General features: G+C 41.8%; 2 protein-coding genes across 2 annotated transcripts in view; one reads left to right on the top strand and one right to left on the bottom strand.

The window, feature by feature from the left end:
* Positions 1–7520, bottom strand: part of exo1 (exonuclease 1) — a 19617-nt gene extending 12097 nt beyond the window's left edge. The window contains exons 1-9 of the mRNA XM_005747428.1: positions 7095–7520; positions 6108–6298; positions 5799–5918; positions 3595–3718; positions 2014–2151; positions 1639–1851; positions 975–1162; positions 751–853; positions 457–670 (exon numbers count right to left, since the gene is read on the bottom strand). Coding sequence (XP_005747485.1) covers positions 457–670; positions 751–853; positions 975–1162; positions 1639–1851; positions 2014–2151; positions 3595–3718; positions 5799–5918; positions 6108–6268 — 1261 coding nt within the window. The 5' untranslated portion in view covers positions 6269–6298; positions 7095–7520. The remainder of the gene's footprint in view (positions 1–456; positions 671–750; positions 854–974; positions 1163–1638; positions 1852–2013; positions 2152–3594; positions 3719–5798; positions 5919–6107; positions 6299–7094) is intronic.
* Positions 7521–8280: 760 nt separating this feature from the next.
* Positions 8281–15880, top strand: yipf4 (Yip1 domain family, member 4). Its single transcript, XM_005747427.1, has 6 exons — positions 8281–8613; positions 9994–10147; positions 10734–10905; positions 13727–13804; positions 13887–14000; positions 15199–15880. The coding sequence occupies exons 1-6, from the start codon at positions 8556–8558 to the stop codon at positions 15334–15336; spliced, it is 714 nt and encodes a 237-aa protein (XP_005747484.1). The 5' UTR covers positions 8281–8555; the 3' UTR covers positions 15337–15880.
* Positions 15881–17799: the final 1919 nt, after the last annotated feature.

Here is a 17799-nt window from a genome sequence, read left to right as displayed (position 1 = left end):
AAGAGGACAAGAGCGGCGAGGTCTATCGCGATAGTTTAATTTTTTTATCGAGAAAAAGTTATATCGCGATACATATCGTTATATCGCCCAGCTCTACTATAAAGGGCGGATAATATTTTATCTAGGTCTGTGTACTAGTTTCCTAGTGGATGTTGAAATCTGTCAAACTAAACCAACTTCAGGCTTCGTGTCAACAAAACTGTCCAAACAAATGAATTACCTGCAAAATAAATGTACAACATTAACATGGATATCAGCCAAGCTGCACGGTTTAATGTAGCTCAATAGTGTAATGTTTAGTATTTCTACATGAAAATATCTTCGTGCTAATTGTTTCAGCTATGCTTCACATACTGAAACACGGTAAATAAACAGAGGCATGAAACGTAGATACAGAACAGATTTGTACTTCGTTACATTCCACTACACAACATAAGCACAGCAGGACGATCTCACCCTCTCCGGGCCTCTTCACCTGCAGCTCTCTGCAGGGTATCCTTAGGCCATCCAGGTTGATGACTCTCTTCTTCCCCCTGGTGGAGGGAGGCCTGTCTGGAGAGGTTGGGGGCCGGGCAGGTTCCGCGGTGGCTGGCGTAAAGCCTCTGCTCCATATACTCGGCCCTGTGGAGGCCGGTGAGTAGTTCCAGCTGTGACTGCGGCCTTTGCATTGCTGAAATGAGGTTTGGAAAGTTGTTCTATATTAAAAATAACACTTTATTTTAACACCTTTGACTGACCATGATCCAGTACCTGTGGAATAGGTTTGTCTGGGCTGAAGTCATCGATCCTCTCCATGCTGTTGATGTCAAGGTTTCCCAAGGCCATTTGCAAGCCCTTATCATCCCCTAAATGACTGAATTTAACATCAAGGACAAAACACTGGACAGGCCAAGGCAGGCAACTTACTCAAGTCACCTCACTAAATCAAACACGAGTGGAGATAAGAGCAGATGTGCTACAGGACACGAGGATACAGTCCAGCATAGCTCAGCGTGGCTGGGTCAATGTGCTCTGGGTATGGGTTGAGGGGCACGACCTTCCTCCTGACGGGATCAAAAACCAGCTGATAGAGAAAGGTGTTATTGGCTCTGACAAATCCCTCGATGTACTGCTCGGGAACGACGAGACTCATCTTCAGGTACTGGCCCATCTTTCTGATTACCTGACAGGAAGATGAGCAGTCGATCAGATGTGATGAAAATAACTGTCATTGTCACCAATTAAGAGCGTGTATAGAATAACAACTATGGCATCTTAGGGGTGGGGTGGACAGGGTTCATTTCATTTTCAATTCAATTTTGTTTATATATTTTATTTCTAATTCACAAGAGTCAGAACAATTGCCTTGAGGCACTTTATAGTATAAGCTAAAGACGAAAAATGAAACCCCGGCAATCACACAACCTCCTTAAAGAGGCAAGCACTTAGCAGGAAGCAAAGACGTCCTTCTAACAGGAAGAAAGCTCTGCTCTCCGGCAGCCATGTGCCACAGCTACTTGGCTGTGAGGGACAAGAAAAGACAGCCGACATTTAACACATGATTTTCTTATAAGTAGGATTATTGTATATACTGTAAATGCCCAAACATGATCAATAAAATATCTAAATTGATGACTTCATGGTTTCGGCCTGTCCTACCCTCAGTATATCAGGGTCTTTGGCAAGCTGCAGCAGCTTGCAGGCTTTGCCCAGACCGATGCCATGCAGAGAGGCAAGATAGTCACAGCCAGAGAGGATGCACATGTAGCGGAACTTTTCCTCAGTGAAAACATTCCCCAAGGATCGGCAGCGGCCGAGGTTGCTTTGGTCTATCTCCAGGCCATTGCCCTGCTTGTCCATCTTTAGAATAACCTGTGAATGAAAAGAAAAAAAAAAGAGACAGATTCATCTTTAACACAGTGCTGTTTGCTCCTGCTAATTAGAGATTACACTAGGTTTAAAATCAATTCATTCTTCACTGACATATGGTGTTGCATGCATGCAGCTGGAAATGCACCTCCTGAGTTTAGATACCTTTTTGCACCCAAATGCCAGCAAGTCAGAGTCCTCTGTGATGACCGCCTGGGCCAAACCAGATTTACTGAGGTAAGCCAGCTGAGCATCAGCTTCATACGGAGCCACAACACAGTCCACGCCTCTCGCCCTTGCAGCCTGGTCCAAGAACACACCAAAACAAGCCTTTCTTCACCTTTACACGACAATTTTTGCAAATGCATTTTAGTATTTTCTGCACATGCAAACAGTTTTAGACCACTAAAGGTTTTTTTGGAGTGTTTATGCATAAACAAGCAAAGATGGAGACTTTTTTTCGAGAGGATGACTCGGTCACTTTGTGATACCTAACTTTCTCCACAGAAAGTATAGATTTTATTGCTAATTAAGCAACAAACCATTTGTTTCCCATTTACAGAAGCACGTGCAGTACATAAGATAAGAAGAACTTTATTTATCCTGAGGGAAATTCTTTTGTCATGCACATGCTCAGTGCAGCAAGAGAAACACAGGAATAAAGGCATACAACAACATACAATAAGAATTATAGGATACAGCAGGATAGAGCAAATATGATATCAAAATAACGCAAAGTAAAAATGTAACTATATCAGGTAAAAAATAAGTAGTAGGGTTGTTTGATATAACGATATATCGGATGATGACATGAAAACATCTATCGTTCGTTTCATGGTGTTTACGGTAATGTTTTCATGTTTTCATGGTTATATTCATTTCTTAAAGTTCTGTCGTTCTCTTATAGTTAAAATAACCGCACTGCGGACAGACAAGGTTTTAGCTTTGTCGTTAGCAACAACGCCGGTAACCCCAGCCTGGGGCTTCGCCGTCTGCTTGTTTTTTTTCCCCCCCACATAAACCTTTCACAATAAAGCTGAAGATCCTGTTGAGGTTTTTCAAAATAAACTGAAGTGATAACAAATAGAAGGACCAGTCAAAACACATCGAGGACCTTATTCCTAAACGAGGGGCTACCTCATGGACGTGGTTTGGTTATGAGAAGTCTGACACGGACCAGAAAACTGCACTATGCAGATTAAGGCACAAACTGGTCCCCACCGCAGACTCAAGCACAACAACCTCTTCTACCGCCTACGCAAGAATCACATGACGGAGGACGGCGAGAGTTTACAGATGAGAAGCAAAAAGAGCTACACGACGCCCAGCTGAAAACACTTCACACAAGCCAAGTTCCCCGAGATTCACAGAATTTCACAGAAAATGTGAATTTGTTGTGATATATATTTGTTATAATGATATTGTTGTCAGGACGATAAATATCTTATATCAAGATTTAAAATCTTGGCCCTAGTAAGTAGAAACACCAGAAATAGATAAGAGGCACAAGAAAGAAAGAGGAAAGAAGCTTAAAATGCAGAGAGCATGGGATCAAATGCTAATCCAGACAAAGACGGCGTCAAGTGAAAATGCATTTGTGTGAGTGTGGGTTTAAGATTAAAAGCATGCGTCAAACACCGCTGTCACAGAACAAGTTCACACGATAGGTGACAGTGATTACCAGAAGCACTTCATACGTCGCGTGTGAGCGCTCATAGGTCGATCGAATAAGGAGAAGAACCCCACCTTAATCAGGTTATGAGCCATAGCCGGGGTGATGTTAACACAGCGGTTAAAACACTCTCTGGCCTCGGACAGTTTGCCCTCACGTAGCAGCTGTCTCCCTTTTTGTAGGTTGGTTTCTCTGCGTCTGAAAAGTACAGAAGTGAAATCAAACTGAGGGCATACAACGTGAGGTGGAAGGAAGTGACAGTCATGATTTGAAACCATACGATACGATGCTGTGGTGTCACTGTTAGCAGGAAAGAAAAAATTAGGACAGTCACAGGTACAGCTCAGCTCCCTCGTCAAGGATGTGGTTTTGGACATCTTTTGCTTCATGAAGTTAAAGTATTTGTTTGTGATGGGGATGTGTGCTCATTGCTCGGGAACCTTCACAGAAACTCTGAAAGTCTGCGTGTGGTCAACAAACACATTATTCCCATATCATGATCTAAACCAGGGGTCCCCAATCCCAGTCCACGAGGGCCGGTGTCCCTGCAGGTTTTAGATCTCACCCTGGGTCAACACACCTGAATCACATGATTAGTTCATTACCAGCCTCTGGAGAACTTCAAGACATGTTGAGGAGGTAATTTAGCCATTTAAATCAGCTGTGATGGATCAAGGACACATCTAAAACCTGCAGGGACACCGGCCCTCGTGGACTGGGATTGGGGACCCCTGATCGAAACCAATCACAAACAGTCAAGGGTGGAGTACGTTTGAAAGTGCAGGCAGATAGAGAGAGGTGAGCAGCCTAGGCCCAGAGGCGGATGTAGCTGTGGGGAAGGAGAAAAGATGAAAAGAACACTCGATAACCTTTTCATTAAGGCCTGATCCGTCTGAAATTCATGACACGGAGCCATCGACCTCTCAGCTTATGTCCAACACTGGTCCAGAGACGGCATCAGATAATGAGCCACATATGATGGACTGAGAGTAAAAGGGGGTAGTGTATACATTTGGAAGAGAGCGGCTTGTCCACTTTCCCCGGCTAAGATACAGTAAAGCTGACAACATGATGCACTGCATTTCCTGTGGTGAGTGTGGAGAGACCATGGCTGACAATACTGCATTTGTGACTGGTGCTAATAAGTTTCCAATTGAAACGCTGAAAAAGCACAGTGTATCCAGAAAACACATATGCTGCGATAAATGCACTGCCCAGTGTCCCCGCTCCCCACGGCCTTTCAGCAGCAAACAGGCCGTCAGGAGGCCGACATGATGATTACGGTTAACATTACCTACGATGTTTCTAAAGAAGATGTTCTGTTCACTAACTTCAAGTCTGAAATAATTCTTCACAAGAAAAATGGCTTGAACGTAAACCCACGTACAGTCATGATGTCACGTGTGCCATGTTTATGGTGTCATTGCTGACACACTGGGAAAAAAGAAAGAAGAAGAAGAAAAAAGGGGGCAAAATTACAGGAGTTGGCCATCTGAGGGGCACGTGACTGCAATGGAGGAGAGTCCATAGATATCGAGCTGCTCAGGTACTGAGATGTTTGAAAACTGTGGGACACTTTGAGGTCCTTCCAATTTAGATTTTCTTTTTATTTCATATATCTTGAGATGTTTTAAGTTTACATTTCAACTCAGTGAAGCACTTCCAGCACAAGTAAAACTGCGGTGTTAAGCAACGCAGTTGAAAAATTTGTATAAACCCAAAGGAAAAAAAAAAAAAAATCCAGGCGCACCAGTGCAATCATGGCAAAGTTAGCCAACAGGCCGAGTTTTAGGAAAGAACCACGGTGTTGTGCCCACAGCTTTGACTGACAGTTTGAGTGAGTGGCTCTGTTCTAAATAATCATTCCTAGAAGCAATTATCACAAACGCATCAGGCATGCTTTTTTAGTGCAATTTGCTATAAATACCACACTACAACCCAAAAATCAGGTTTGCATGATAAATTTTGAACACATCCTTCCGTAAGAGAAACTCCTACATATCTCATGCAGTCACAAAACTGACGCTCTTTCGAGTGTCTTAAACATGAAAACATCATTTTGTGTTGCTCTCAGTAAGACTGCTCCTATGTGTTCTTTCTTCTTTAAAAGCCCAGCCTTTGTAATGAAGTGTACTGTATTGGTTTCTTTCTATCTGGATGCATCGCAAATTCCTCAGAAACTATCAGGATCCCAAGAGTTGTGATTGTTCTCACTTTAGGTTAAACTTGTTCAAATGTATATGTTTACAGCGAGAAGCAAATAAAAGTAAATACTCACTCTCTGCGAGCCTTTTCCACCTCCTGTTTTGAAGGCAGATTGCGTCCATCAAACACCAGTATGGGCTTAACACTGAAGGTCAAGAGCATGTCCACAAATTTCATGCAGTACCACACATACCTGGATGGGGCAAATTCAACACCACTGTCAGTTCTAGACTTTAGGCCATTCCTAATCAGAAAACAGCCTCATTCAGAACACCTTTAGTTCACTTTGGTTTTATTTGCATTGTGCCAAATCAAAACAACAGATAAAGACCCTACAACAACAGGGTCGTTTTAATTGATTGAAAATAGCACAACTGCTTACTGGTCAGTCGGTTCTCCTTTAGCAAGTTTCTCAGCACACGAGAAAGCTCCTTTATGCAGCCAACAGTAGGTGTCCACAGCTACCGTCTGGCCTTTGTATTTTTTCACATTGACGGGCTCTGCTGCATCTTTGATGAACTGCAGCAGTCCAGAGATTCCCATTTTGAGCCAGTGATCGGTGCCACGCCGATTCTGAACATGAGAAATCATCATCAGTAAGGGATAAAGAACACCTTCAGAGAGGGTGCATCTAGCGTGGACACCTTCAACTAAAATGGACTTTGTGGACTAAATACAGGTTTAACAGCACTATGTCACAAATGGAGGTTTCTTCTGATGCATCAATTCCAAAATCCTGGGCCGATATGGATTTGCTTGTTGATAATTCTGTCTACCCATACTCAGCAGATATATCAATGCAACCAAAAATATCCTCCAAACCTACAGTGACTAATATTGTGCTACCTGCTATTTCACTTAAGAATTGTTTGAAGGCTTCAGATTTACTTTCCTTTTGCTAATGTTAAAGCCACATGCACAGTAAACCGGATTTAGATCTAAATGCCACACGTTGTTTTGTTTTTTTTAAACTAGCTTTAGCTATAAAGTTGTCACACTTGTATCGTGTAAATATAAACGTAGTGGTAAACAGCGTTCAGCGGCGTTAACACATCAGTTCATTCATGAGCACGTGTGAATTATTCATGTTTGTCTGATAATTTGCACGTGAGCTGCTCGATTCCCGCTCCGTAACAATAACAACGATAAGTCAGCGCAGACGTTTCTGCTTTGAATGCGCTCAACAGATGAAAATCACACTGGAAACGCCTTGTTATCGTATGTCGTTTAAAAGGTAGCTGGTCGGGAAAAGGACAAAACTGGACAGTTTCTTGGCTCTACAACTGATGTCAGTGTACATTTCTCCTCAGACGAGAACACGCAAAAGCAGTTTAACGTAATTCGACTAAAGGTTAAAAGTTAAACTTACCTTTTTCTCGAAATTAGCGACACCAACAGAGCCCTCGACGACAGAAAACTAGAGGGACTTTGGTTTTAGCGCCAAAAGAAGTATTTCAGTAGGAGATGTTGCTATTGGCTAGAGTCACTAAGAGGCAGGGAACGTAATAGAAAAGGGAGTGTGCTTCAAAACATCACCGGCGTGACGCTACGTCGTGTCCATAGGGCTGCTGTAACGACCCGTATCTCGTTGATGTGGGTGCAACTCAAATCTTCCACATTAGTCGCGGCTGTGGGAACACCACCAGAGATTCGACGACATGCCATTGGCTCCATGTTTCTGTCCCGTTACACTGTTTACCCGCCTCTTTGCGAAACGAAGTACGCCGGTACAGAGTGCTAACCTCCTGTAATACTGCAGTTCCTCCAAAGGGCCACTAGAGGCTGGATCCAAAAGTCCAACTGTAGAAAACAGTCATTGGCAAAAGCGAAGAAGACATGTTCAAATGCATCTGTGAATTTTGCTTTCTTTCTTAAACCAAAATGTATGTGTAAATTCATTTGCTATCTTAAGAATGAAATCTCCTGGTTAAATAAAGATAATAATAATAATAATAATAATAATAATAATAATAATAATAATATATCTGGTAGCAAAATATCTCCCATACCAAGCTGAAAAAGAATCACGTAAAAATGTGCACTGCAGGCAAGTGTGAGCAGATCACACTCGGCTGGATGTAGATGAGAGCCTATGATCTATGACCTGGCTTTAAATACCCTCAAAACACACTGAACTCTACTTTGCACAAAATACACTCAGGCTTTGCAGTACTTGGGGCACTGTTCATTTTTTCAAATTAACAACATTTTGTTCTGATGGATTTTCGTAGCCCTAATATCATTAAGCACTTAACGACACAGTACAGTACGAACAGGATTTAAGGGGTATTAAGCGGGATATTTAACAGTTTGTACCCATCACATGTGTCTGCAGAGGAAAACGTTAGACTGAGAATATGGCGTACATTAACTTCATCAACAAAATACTCAAAAACAAAAAAACAACATTTTATTAAAGGCTGTTGTCAAGTTCTGACGTTTAGCTGAAATTATAATTAATCTATAATTTGTTAAATTGACGTAAATACGCCACCAGGCTTTAGAGTATAAAAGACCACGTGTGGTTCCTGAATTATTTTGTGGATCCCCTTCCCTCCACCCCTGCATATATTCTGCACACTGAACTTAACAAAGGTTTTCTGATAGTTTCCGACCATCACGATTAGACATGAATGCATCACAAGACGTGTACTCTTTTCTAGCATCATCTGCACTTCCTGCTTACGTCCAAGCGCACAACGTCGGAAAGAAAACAAGATGCGGTAGTTGAACTTCACTGAAGAGTTGTGACCAATGACAGCTTTATTAACGTGTCACTAAATGCAATTTCTGTGGAGCCAAGGCGTGTGGCAGTAATAGAAACTGAAACATGCAGTTCTCTCCCACCAACGGAGATTTCACGTTCGTGTCTTCGACCGAGGCTGAAGGTAGGCTATCGCTAGCAGAGCTACGCAGCTAGCAGGCCTGAAAAGAGCTAGCCTCGTACCTGCTCACGTCGTTTATTTTTTTGTCTCGAGTTAGATTAGATACCCAGGCGTAGATCCATCCACACTAAGAAATAGCACTTTGCTGTGGGCTGACTCTGCATTTCTGAGTAATTGGTACACAGTATTTCACAGGTAGACAGTCTGTCATTTAGCTTTGCTAAATAACTTCAGCACTGATACGTGGCTGGTGGAGAACGTAGCTGCCGAGTACCAAGTTTACTGGCTAAACCAGAAATTAAATGTTGCTACTTAAATTGTGATGGAGTAAGTGACTGAGTCTCTCCTGGGTGAGGGTCTGGTTGCTGCTGTTATGATGCGGAGGGTTTTGTTTCCACGTCAAGGCTTGCTGTACGTGGTCACTTTTATCTGGGATGAAACATTTCACTCTCATCCAAATTCATCCGTCCACAGTGGTTACTGTGAATGGGTCACATGTTATGGCTTTCATAGTCACTATATGTCATCCGGGTTGAACACATACGTGATTTTCGATCAGTGATTTAGGCCGCAATACCTTTTTGGATAAAAAGTAACGCAGTACGTTACTTTATTACTCAAAGGAGAAAATAATGTTATTTTATGTAACTCTATAAAATGGGTGGAGCACATTGTCTCATAATTGCCGTTGAACAATATAAACCTGAGGCTACAGTATTTGGATATGAACACAAAGCTGAAAACAGCAAACCAAAATGAAAACCAGTACAAAGACGCTTCAAAGCCCCACAGTGATTCTGCTGTACAGAAACGTTACAGAAGGTAACAATGGAGGCTGTTTGTTGCCTGTTGAAGTTCAGGGTCTGGCTGCTTGGGGTCAGAGTTCACTCAGGTTCTTGACTTAGTCCATATCCATGCTGTACACTGTGCTCGTATTTTCCTCCTCTGACATGCAAATTCCAATCAAGTAAGCAAGATCAATAGATAAACAGACTAACATTTCCAAGGAACTGAACTCCTGGGAACCGGTTCTCGATTCCTAGTCCCATCCCCTGTGTGTGTAACTGCACTGATTGGACAGGGGCTTGTTAAACATGTCAGGCGAGTGCGCTGGAATATCTTCCTTATAAAAAAAAGATTTAACCTTTGCCTGCATCGGTCTCACTCTTTATGTTTAGAGTGGCGCTGCCACTAATGTTTACTTTGACATCCTAATTTTAATTGGGACGATTATTGGTCAGCTTGGTAAGGCTGCATTGAGAGTGAGAACTGGTTATAGTGGACTTAAAGCTGTTTTGTCATACATCTTGCAGTGTGTATTTCTGGATTCATGCCAGTCTAAAAGCACACGTGACACGATGTAAACAAATATGTCATCCTCAGAACTCAGCGGCACCATCAGCACTCCAGATGTTAAACTGAATATAGGCAGTGACAGTGGGAAGGACCCGTATGCCACCACCTTCCTGAGACAACGAGGCTACGGCTGGCTGCTGGAGGTGGAGGAAGAGGACAATGAAGAGAGCAAACCTCTTCTGTAAGTGCATGGTGGTTTTATTTTGTAGGAACAGCCATAGTGCTTTTAAGTGTGTTGTATTATGACTCACATCAACTTGGCTAATCTTTACAATAAACTTATATAGTGGGTTATCTTTCCCCCCCAAAAAATGTCATCCAAGTCTGCACTGTGTAGACTTCTTTTAGATAACTGGGAGTACTTGTAGTGAAATGTTTCTGCTTTTTTATAATTGTACTGAGATGTTGAAACTGTAGGATTACTTACGGGGAACTTATTCTCTACCCGAACCCAGAGCAGTGTGACAGAGATGTTCCTGCTCTATGGAATAACACAGACATCAGAGTACACAATACAAGCATGCACTATTGGAACAAGATGTATATCAGAGGAATAAAACAATAGATCCCCGTTAAGGTGAAGGGCTGGACAGTTGTATTGTTCCACTGCTTCTGAACAGTTCAGTTCACCTTGTGCTGCTTGCTCAAAACACATGCACATCTGTAGATCCTGTTTTTGTGATCTTCACCATTGAAACTGACTGGGTTAGACTTGACTCTAACACCAGTGATGATCATGTCATCTTGTTGTGCTTTTTTTTGAACAGGGAGGAGCTGGACATTGATATAAAGGACATCTATTACAAGATTCGATGTGTGCTGATGCCAATGCCATCACTGGGTTACAACCGGCAGGTGGTTCGAGACAACCCAGACTTCTGGGGCCCTCTGGCTGTGGTGCTGCTCTTCTCCATGATCTCCATCTATGGACAGTTCAGGGTGAGGAGGACACAAGAAACACAGCTGTGTCGCTTCATTCAAACATGTTCAAACTACAGCAAGACCATCATCATCATCATCCGCTTAAACCCAAACCAGGTCCAAATGCGTTGCACCGGTCTTCTTTATGAGCACCGGTCGACCGTGGTTCAGGGGGTTGGGAAGCTCATCTTGTAACCGGAAGGTTGCCGGTTTGATCCCCAGCTCTGTCTGTCTTGGTCATTGTGTCCTTGGGCAAGACACTTTACCCTACTGGTGATGGCCAGAGGGGCTGCCCCAGGGAAGCTGTAGCTACAACTGTGGTTTGCCTCCACCAGTGTGTGAATGTGACAGTGAATGAATAGTGGAATTGTAAAGCGCTATATAAATGCAGTCCCCACGTGTAAGCTCCATGCTTGCAGCCACTGCGATGCTTTCAATCAAAACAGGTGCAGCTTGATGACATCATCAACATGCGGTAGAGCTGTATAGTCAAAATCTCTGCCGTTGGCCAAATTCATATCGTTTCTACCATATAACGTTTCTACCGCCCAGACTTGTAATAGCTAGGATTACTTCCTGAACAACAAAAGTAGCTCCAGTCCTATGGTGAGCAGTGGAAGCAGTGAGTCTGTGAAAATGAAGACGGATTGCACAGGTCTGCAAAAAATATTTATATATTTTTTCAGCTGCGTGGGATATTTTAGGTAAATTTGATGTTTGTAGGGTGCTGAATCCAAACATGATCTCCCTCCATCGCAAACAGTTTTTTTGCAAAACACAAAGAATTTACATTAAGGTCGTGTCCAAATTCATGGGCTGATCCTCCTGAGGCCGCATTTGTAGACCGATTACGTCACAGCGACGCGCCGAAGGCTGTCCAAATGCGTAGACTCCTCCGAATGCAGCCGACAAATGCGTCCTCATTTTCACCGCATTTGAAGGATGGGTCGGGTGTGTCCTTCGTGGCCTACCATATCCCAGAATTCATAGTGTGGCCCAGCCAAACTCCAGTTTCCAACAATGGCGGCCGCTACTAAGTTTTAAAATTACTCTTATTCTTTCTGGGTCACAAAATAAACTTTTAACATATTGTCAGGCGAGAAAATAGTTGTGTAAACATCAAATATCTGCTCGGTTTATCAAGATATCCCATATTTGCAAAAGTGCTTCGATGTTTTCGGAGGCGTCTGTTACCCACCAGCTCGACAGCTCGCCGGGAGCTCGAGGGTCACTGAAGCCGCCGAGAACGGCACAACTCCCGGCACATCATTTTCAGATCACTGCGGACTTTCGCTTCTCAGGTTAAACGTGATATATAAGTCACTTAGACAACCTAAAAATGTTATTGTTGGGCTTTTTTCAGTGTTTTATTTGTTCGTGAGTCAGTCAGTTTGGCTGAGATTAAAATTATTAGATTAGATAAAATAAAACTTTATGAATCCCCCGGGTGGGTTCCTCCTTGGTTTTCACACAGCTGACTAAACGTCAAACAGAAAACTTATTAAACAGAAGTATGAGACGGTCGAGAGTTTACTCCAGTGTGCTGTTATATTTTAGATAGCAAGAAGCAGACGGCCGAGTTTATTAAACTCCACAGAGACAGCGGTGACGCTAATCTGAAGGTGAGACCGTCCCATTTCACGGCCGTTTACTTCCGGCCTACCCGAGTCCTGAGGACCCGGCCTTCCAAATTCATGGGCTGCATCCTCCTGAGGACCTGGCCCACGTAGACCGCGAAGGCCGGGTCCTCAGGAGGATGCAGCCCATGAATTTGGACACGTCTTAAAAAAGCACAACAGCGATGAAACAAGTCAATATTTTGTTACAATTAACTATGCATCATTTTTCTTATGATTGAACGAAGAAACAAAAAACGATTCGTTCATGATAGATGTAACACTACACGTTTACTCTTGTCTGTGAAAGCTTCTCTTTGATGCTCCCAACACGCTTCCCTTTCCTCCCATTTTCTGTTTGTATTTCTCTGGAGTCTCGCTCTTAGAAATATTACATTAATGTAAGAAATCATTATGGGATATGGTTTTTAACTCAGATTTCAGTTTAAAAATTCTACGCTGAGTCAAACTAAAAACATGAGTTTTGCAAGAAAACGCGACGAGAAGGAATTTTAAAAATATTTTTCCCGGTTTCAGCGAGTACAAATCTATAAGAAACACTCGTATGCAGTTTTTTGGTTGCAGACCTGTGTTACGTTTCATTGTTGAGGGAATTTCCCCTGTGGAAGAGGACTGTGATGATCGGCTGCTTTGTTTCTCTGTTTGCTGAATTCGGTTAGGCCTATTACCTGGTTTTGTTTGGTAAGGTGAAATATGTCAGGTACACACCAACTCGGGTTCATTGTTTGTACCTCTTTCCACCAGCAGAGAACAGAGTTGCTTGAGTGAGAGAAGATCTTGTAACTTAGTGCAGTTGATTTATTTTATTACAAAGATAAAAGTTTGCATTGAGGATGAGTTGATTTTAGTTTGTATATGCTGTTGGTTATAGTTCTTATTTAGTCCCATCTGGCTTCTTGACAGATATCTGATGAAAAACACGGCATTTTGTTTGTGCCAAGTGACATTTGGAAAGGACAGATTGAAAATGTGTCCAGTGGAAACTTGAGTACATTGTGCTAATTAATCGGATTAAATACAACCTTTCCTTTGAACCAACCACGTCCTTTTGTGTAGACCAACACTTCACTAGACAGTACTTTGCATCCTCTACATTATATGCATCTGCGTCAGACATATGTATAATGTACTAGCTGGATACTCTTTTATACTCACTGTGGCATAATTCAGTGTCAACACCAACCTGTTCTTTGCATTCACAGGTTGTGTCTTGGATCATCACCATCTGGATATTTGGATCACTAACCATCTTCCTGCTGGCTCGTGTTCTTGGTGGGGAGGTAAATCCAGCTGACACCTGCAGCACTTGAAGTTAACTCTAACTTGTACATACAGAGGATAAGAAATGCTTTTGTTCTCCAGGTTTCATACGGTCAGGTCCTTGGAGTGATTGGGTATTCCCTTCTTCCTCTCATCGTCATAGCCCCTCTGCTCTTAGTGATTGGAGGCTTCGAGGTGGTTTCTACACTAGTCAAAGTGAGTCGCTTTAATAAACAAGTGTCTTATGTTTTCATGTTGTTACAACCTGGCTCATAGGCTACAGCAAAATGAAAGATGTAAATAAAGAACATGATTATGACAGCAAATCGGTAGTGCTATGCATGTATGGGTATTTTGTAAAGATTGTAGGAAGCAGAGACGGCTCAAACACGTGCTGAGCTGGTCTAGTCTAGTAAGCTGGTGTTCAGATCATTGTAGAGAGTAAGTGAGAGGGCTACATAGGCTACATCTACACTGATCCGGATAAATTCGAAAACACTCTGCGTCCACACTATCATTTTCAATCGTTTCCGAGAGTTCGTCCACACTGAAAACACTCACCTTCCTGTAGTGCGCATGCGTGAAACATAGGGCAATTCGACCTGCGTCATTTCCTTCTGCCATTTATTTTCCGGCTCTTTGAAGCGTCGCGGCAGAATGTTGAGGAAAAGCACCGAGTTGTTCAAATAGACAATGAGGTGGAGTTGTTGCTGCGAGTAACACGAGTACAAAGTTGCTCTGAGGAAACATTGCGTCTTCTGGAGCATGTACAAACTGATATTAGAATCAGAATTAATCTTCAATAGGGCTGCTGTGTAATGCCGTCCGCCATCTTAGTTGAATTGGTCACATGACTGCATCACATGACTAAAATGCGTTAGTTTTCAAGAGCCTCCGATTGAGCTTTGGAGAGCGTGTTACCTGACCAACAACGCCGTCTCAGTGTGGACGAAACAGTCCAAAAACATGTTGGTGTGAACAGAGCTTCATAAACGTGACAGACACTGATGCGCCTATGACAGTTTCCTCATTTCTCCTCATGACAAGCGGATAGAAATGTATGAATAAAAAAATAGAGAGCCTTGTTAGTCCTCCATAGTCCCTGGTTCCAAATTCACTCCTTTACTCTAAAGGAAAATATCCACTGCTTGGTTCATGCAGTATGCAAGCAAAGTCAGGGACACAAACTGGGTCAATTCTATCATGTCGGAGCAGGGTGGCATTATTAGAGCATTGCTGTAATTGTGCACTCCAGCCAGTATGTTCTTGACAAGCTTGTCTTCTAATGAGTCTTTCATAACCCACAGCATGATAGAAAATTGTTAATAATTGTAGCTTTTAGATAAGCAATGAAGTTCTTTCACCCTGTGGCTGTTTGCTCTTAATGTTGAATGAATGTCTTCTCATCTTTCAGCTTTTTGGAGTTTTCTGGGCTGCATACAGTGCTGCTTCACTGCTTGTCGGAGATGAATTTAAAACAAAGAAGCCCCTTCTCATATATCCCATTTTCCTACTGTACATCTACTTCCTGTCACTATATACTGGAGTGTGATTGGATGACCTGGAGCTGTGGACCTTTTCATGGACAGTTACCCTGGAGCATGGGTGGGGGGGAAAAAACAAAAAACCTACAAAACCAGGATTTTTTAAAAACTCTGTTATTCTAGATGTTGGGGAAGTTGGGAATATATACTAATGTATATAGTTTTTCCCTTGTGTCTTTGGTCAATAAAGTGCGTATGCTTTTGCTGCTTAAACTTTGGTATGCAGACTTATCAATCACCAGTGCAATACAGATTCCAGAGCCCTGCGTAAACCTGTAGTTCTTGAGTCTAGAAATTAGTCCAGGCCTGGATATTAATGTCATATTTTTAAAAAGCTTAATCACACTGAGGAATATGGTGCCAAATATTTATGTATGTTTGTGCTGATCCTTATTGTTGTGCACTGTAGCTTTCTACCAGAAATGTTCATTTATGCTTTTCCCTTTTTACAGACATGTTAATTTATAGATTTCAGCAGTGGAAGCAGGTGGAATGGGTCAATCAGAAGGATATAAACCATTGTCTACTAAATGTGGTGCCTTGTTCTCTAAACCCTGAGTCTTTTTTTATACAGGACTATACTCGTTTGATCAATAATACAGTAAATTTGTAGAGTAATTTGTCTCTAAACCATCTGGTGTCTCATGACTCATCACTGCTTTACAGCAAACCCAACTTTGTCACACTTAACAGTCCTGTAATCTATACTGCAGCACTAGATTTGCCTACACATTTTACAATCATTTGCAAATGTAGGGTCAAACACACTAAGACAGTATTCTTATTCAGTGCTACTGTACTTACAATTGGGTTTCTAATGTTTGTAGAAAAGAAGAAAAAATGAGAAAGCCAAGAGTCAATTATGTTACATCCCCACGAAGGTCTAAGTGGTGAGGAGACTAACATAAAACTGGAAAAAGGAATATAAGGAGGCTGTTGAGGTCAGTTTTTAAAAAGGTTTATTGCCAACATGTTATCAGAAGGAAGCATAGTTCATGGAGAGCCAAGGCCAACGCAAGAAAACAGCTCTAACTCACCCTAACTATAACCAGGCTTAACTAGGCCAGTGCTGGTTTACAAATGACGTACCGTAAGTTTGGCAAATTTAAGTGGCAGAAACAACTGTAAATATGTGCTTCTATGACTGGCTGGCAGCCAGATAATGACTGTATTGTGTTGGTTTGGGACATGACATTAGAAGAATGCTGAGGCTCATCATCACTAGGTTGTCAAAGAACTGAGGAATTAATCTCTCGTGGTGGCCCACTACGTAGCTCTTCAAATTACAAACGTCAAGGTGGTACTAGAGTAGTATTCAGGTAATTATAACTCTTAATATTCTTTAAAATGTAAGTGCAGCAGTTTAGGGTCATTAAGGATTGAGATAGAAATGTACTAAAAATGGTAAATGGCCTGTATTTGTATAGCGCTTTACACAACCACCCATTCACACACTAATGTACTTCTTTCCAATTGATGTAATGCCAAATCACAAAAATATTTTCCTCAAAGGGCTTTATATTGTAAGGTCAAGACCCTAAAATAATATTATTGGCGACAATGGGAAGGAAAAACTCCCTTTTAACAGGAAGAAACCTCCAGCAGAACCAGGCTCAGGGAGGGGCGGGGCCATCTGCTGTGATTGGTTGGGGTGAGAGAAGGAAGACAGGACAAAGACATGGTGTGGAAGAGAGACAGAGGTTAATAACTAATGATTACATTCAGAGTGGTGTATAAACACATAGTGAGAGAAAAATAATACTTCTTACCTAAGAAGTAACTACAGTCTAAAAAATATTCACGGTGTTTGTAGGTAGAACTTAACAAAAAAGCATTTTTCTACTTAAAAAAGTAAGTTGTCTACATGTACACGTTTCAGTGAGTTGACTAATCAATGTTATAAGTTAGTGCAACACAGAAATTAATAAACACCTCCTTAACTTAAATGTTTGAGTATATTGAACAAAATACTTTTGTCATCAATCAACAACAGAAAATATTAAGTTTGTGTAACATGTAAAAGTGAGTTTGAACATCCTTCGTGTTTGAACTGCCCATAACTGGACCATAACGAAAAAATAATTACAACTGCCATAAAAAAAGACGAAACGGAAAAAAACAGAGGTTGGCACCACTACCTGGTAAGTTCCTTGTTTTATACTCTTTTATAAATATGTACTAGTTACAGGAATTCACTGCGTAAGTTTAGTCTGACAATGGCAGCTACATGGTGTGAATTGACACTCTGTGTTATGCTAGTTGTTACTCTATAAAAGTATAAAAGAGCGTTTGTATTTTTTCCTGTTATTAATGAAATCTGTCACTCTGGTGGTTACTTTGGTTAGCCACAGGTGTGTATGAGACCATGCATACAGCAGAGGGTAACCCCGTAGCATATGTTCGTATCATCACAGGCGTAGCAGTTGTCTGCATTCTTATCACTTTGTGGGAGTAGAGGTGTGTTTCCCCTA

Source organism: Pundamilia nyererei, unplaced genomic scaffold, assembly GCF_000239375.1.
Source record: "Pundamilia nyererei isolate P.nyererei 1_Seehausen unplaced genomic scaffold, PunNye1.0 scaffold00197, whole genome shotgun sequence".
NCBI classification, from domain to species: domain Eukaryota; kingdom Metazoa; phylum Chordata; class Actinopteri; order Cichliformes; family Cichlidae; genus Pundamilia; species Pundamilia nyererei.
The sequence above is the reverse complement of the archived record's forward strand: the minus strand, read 5'-3'. Positions and strand labels throughout refer to the sequence as shown.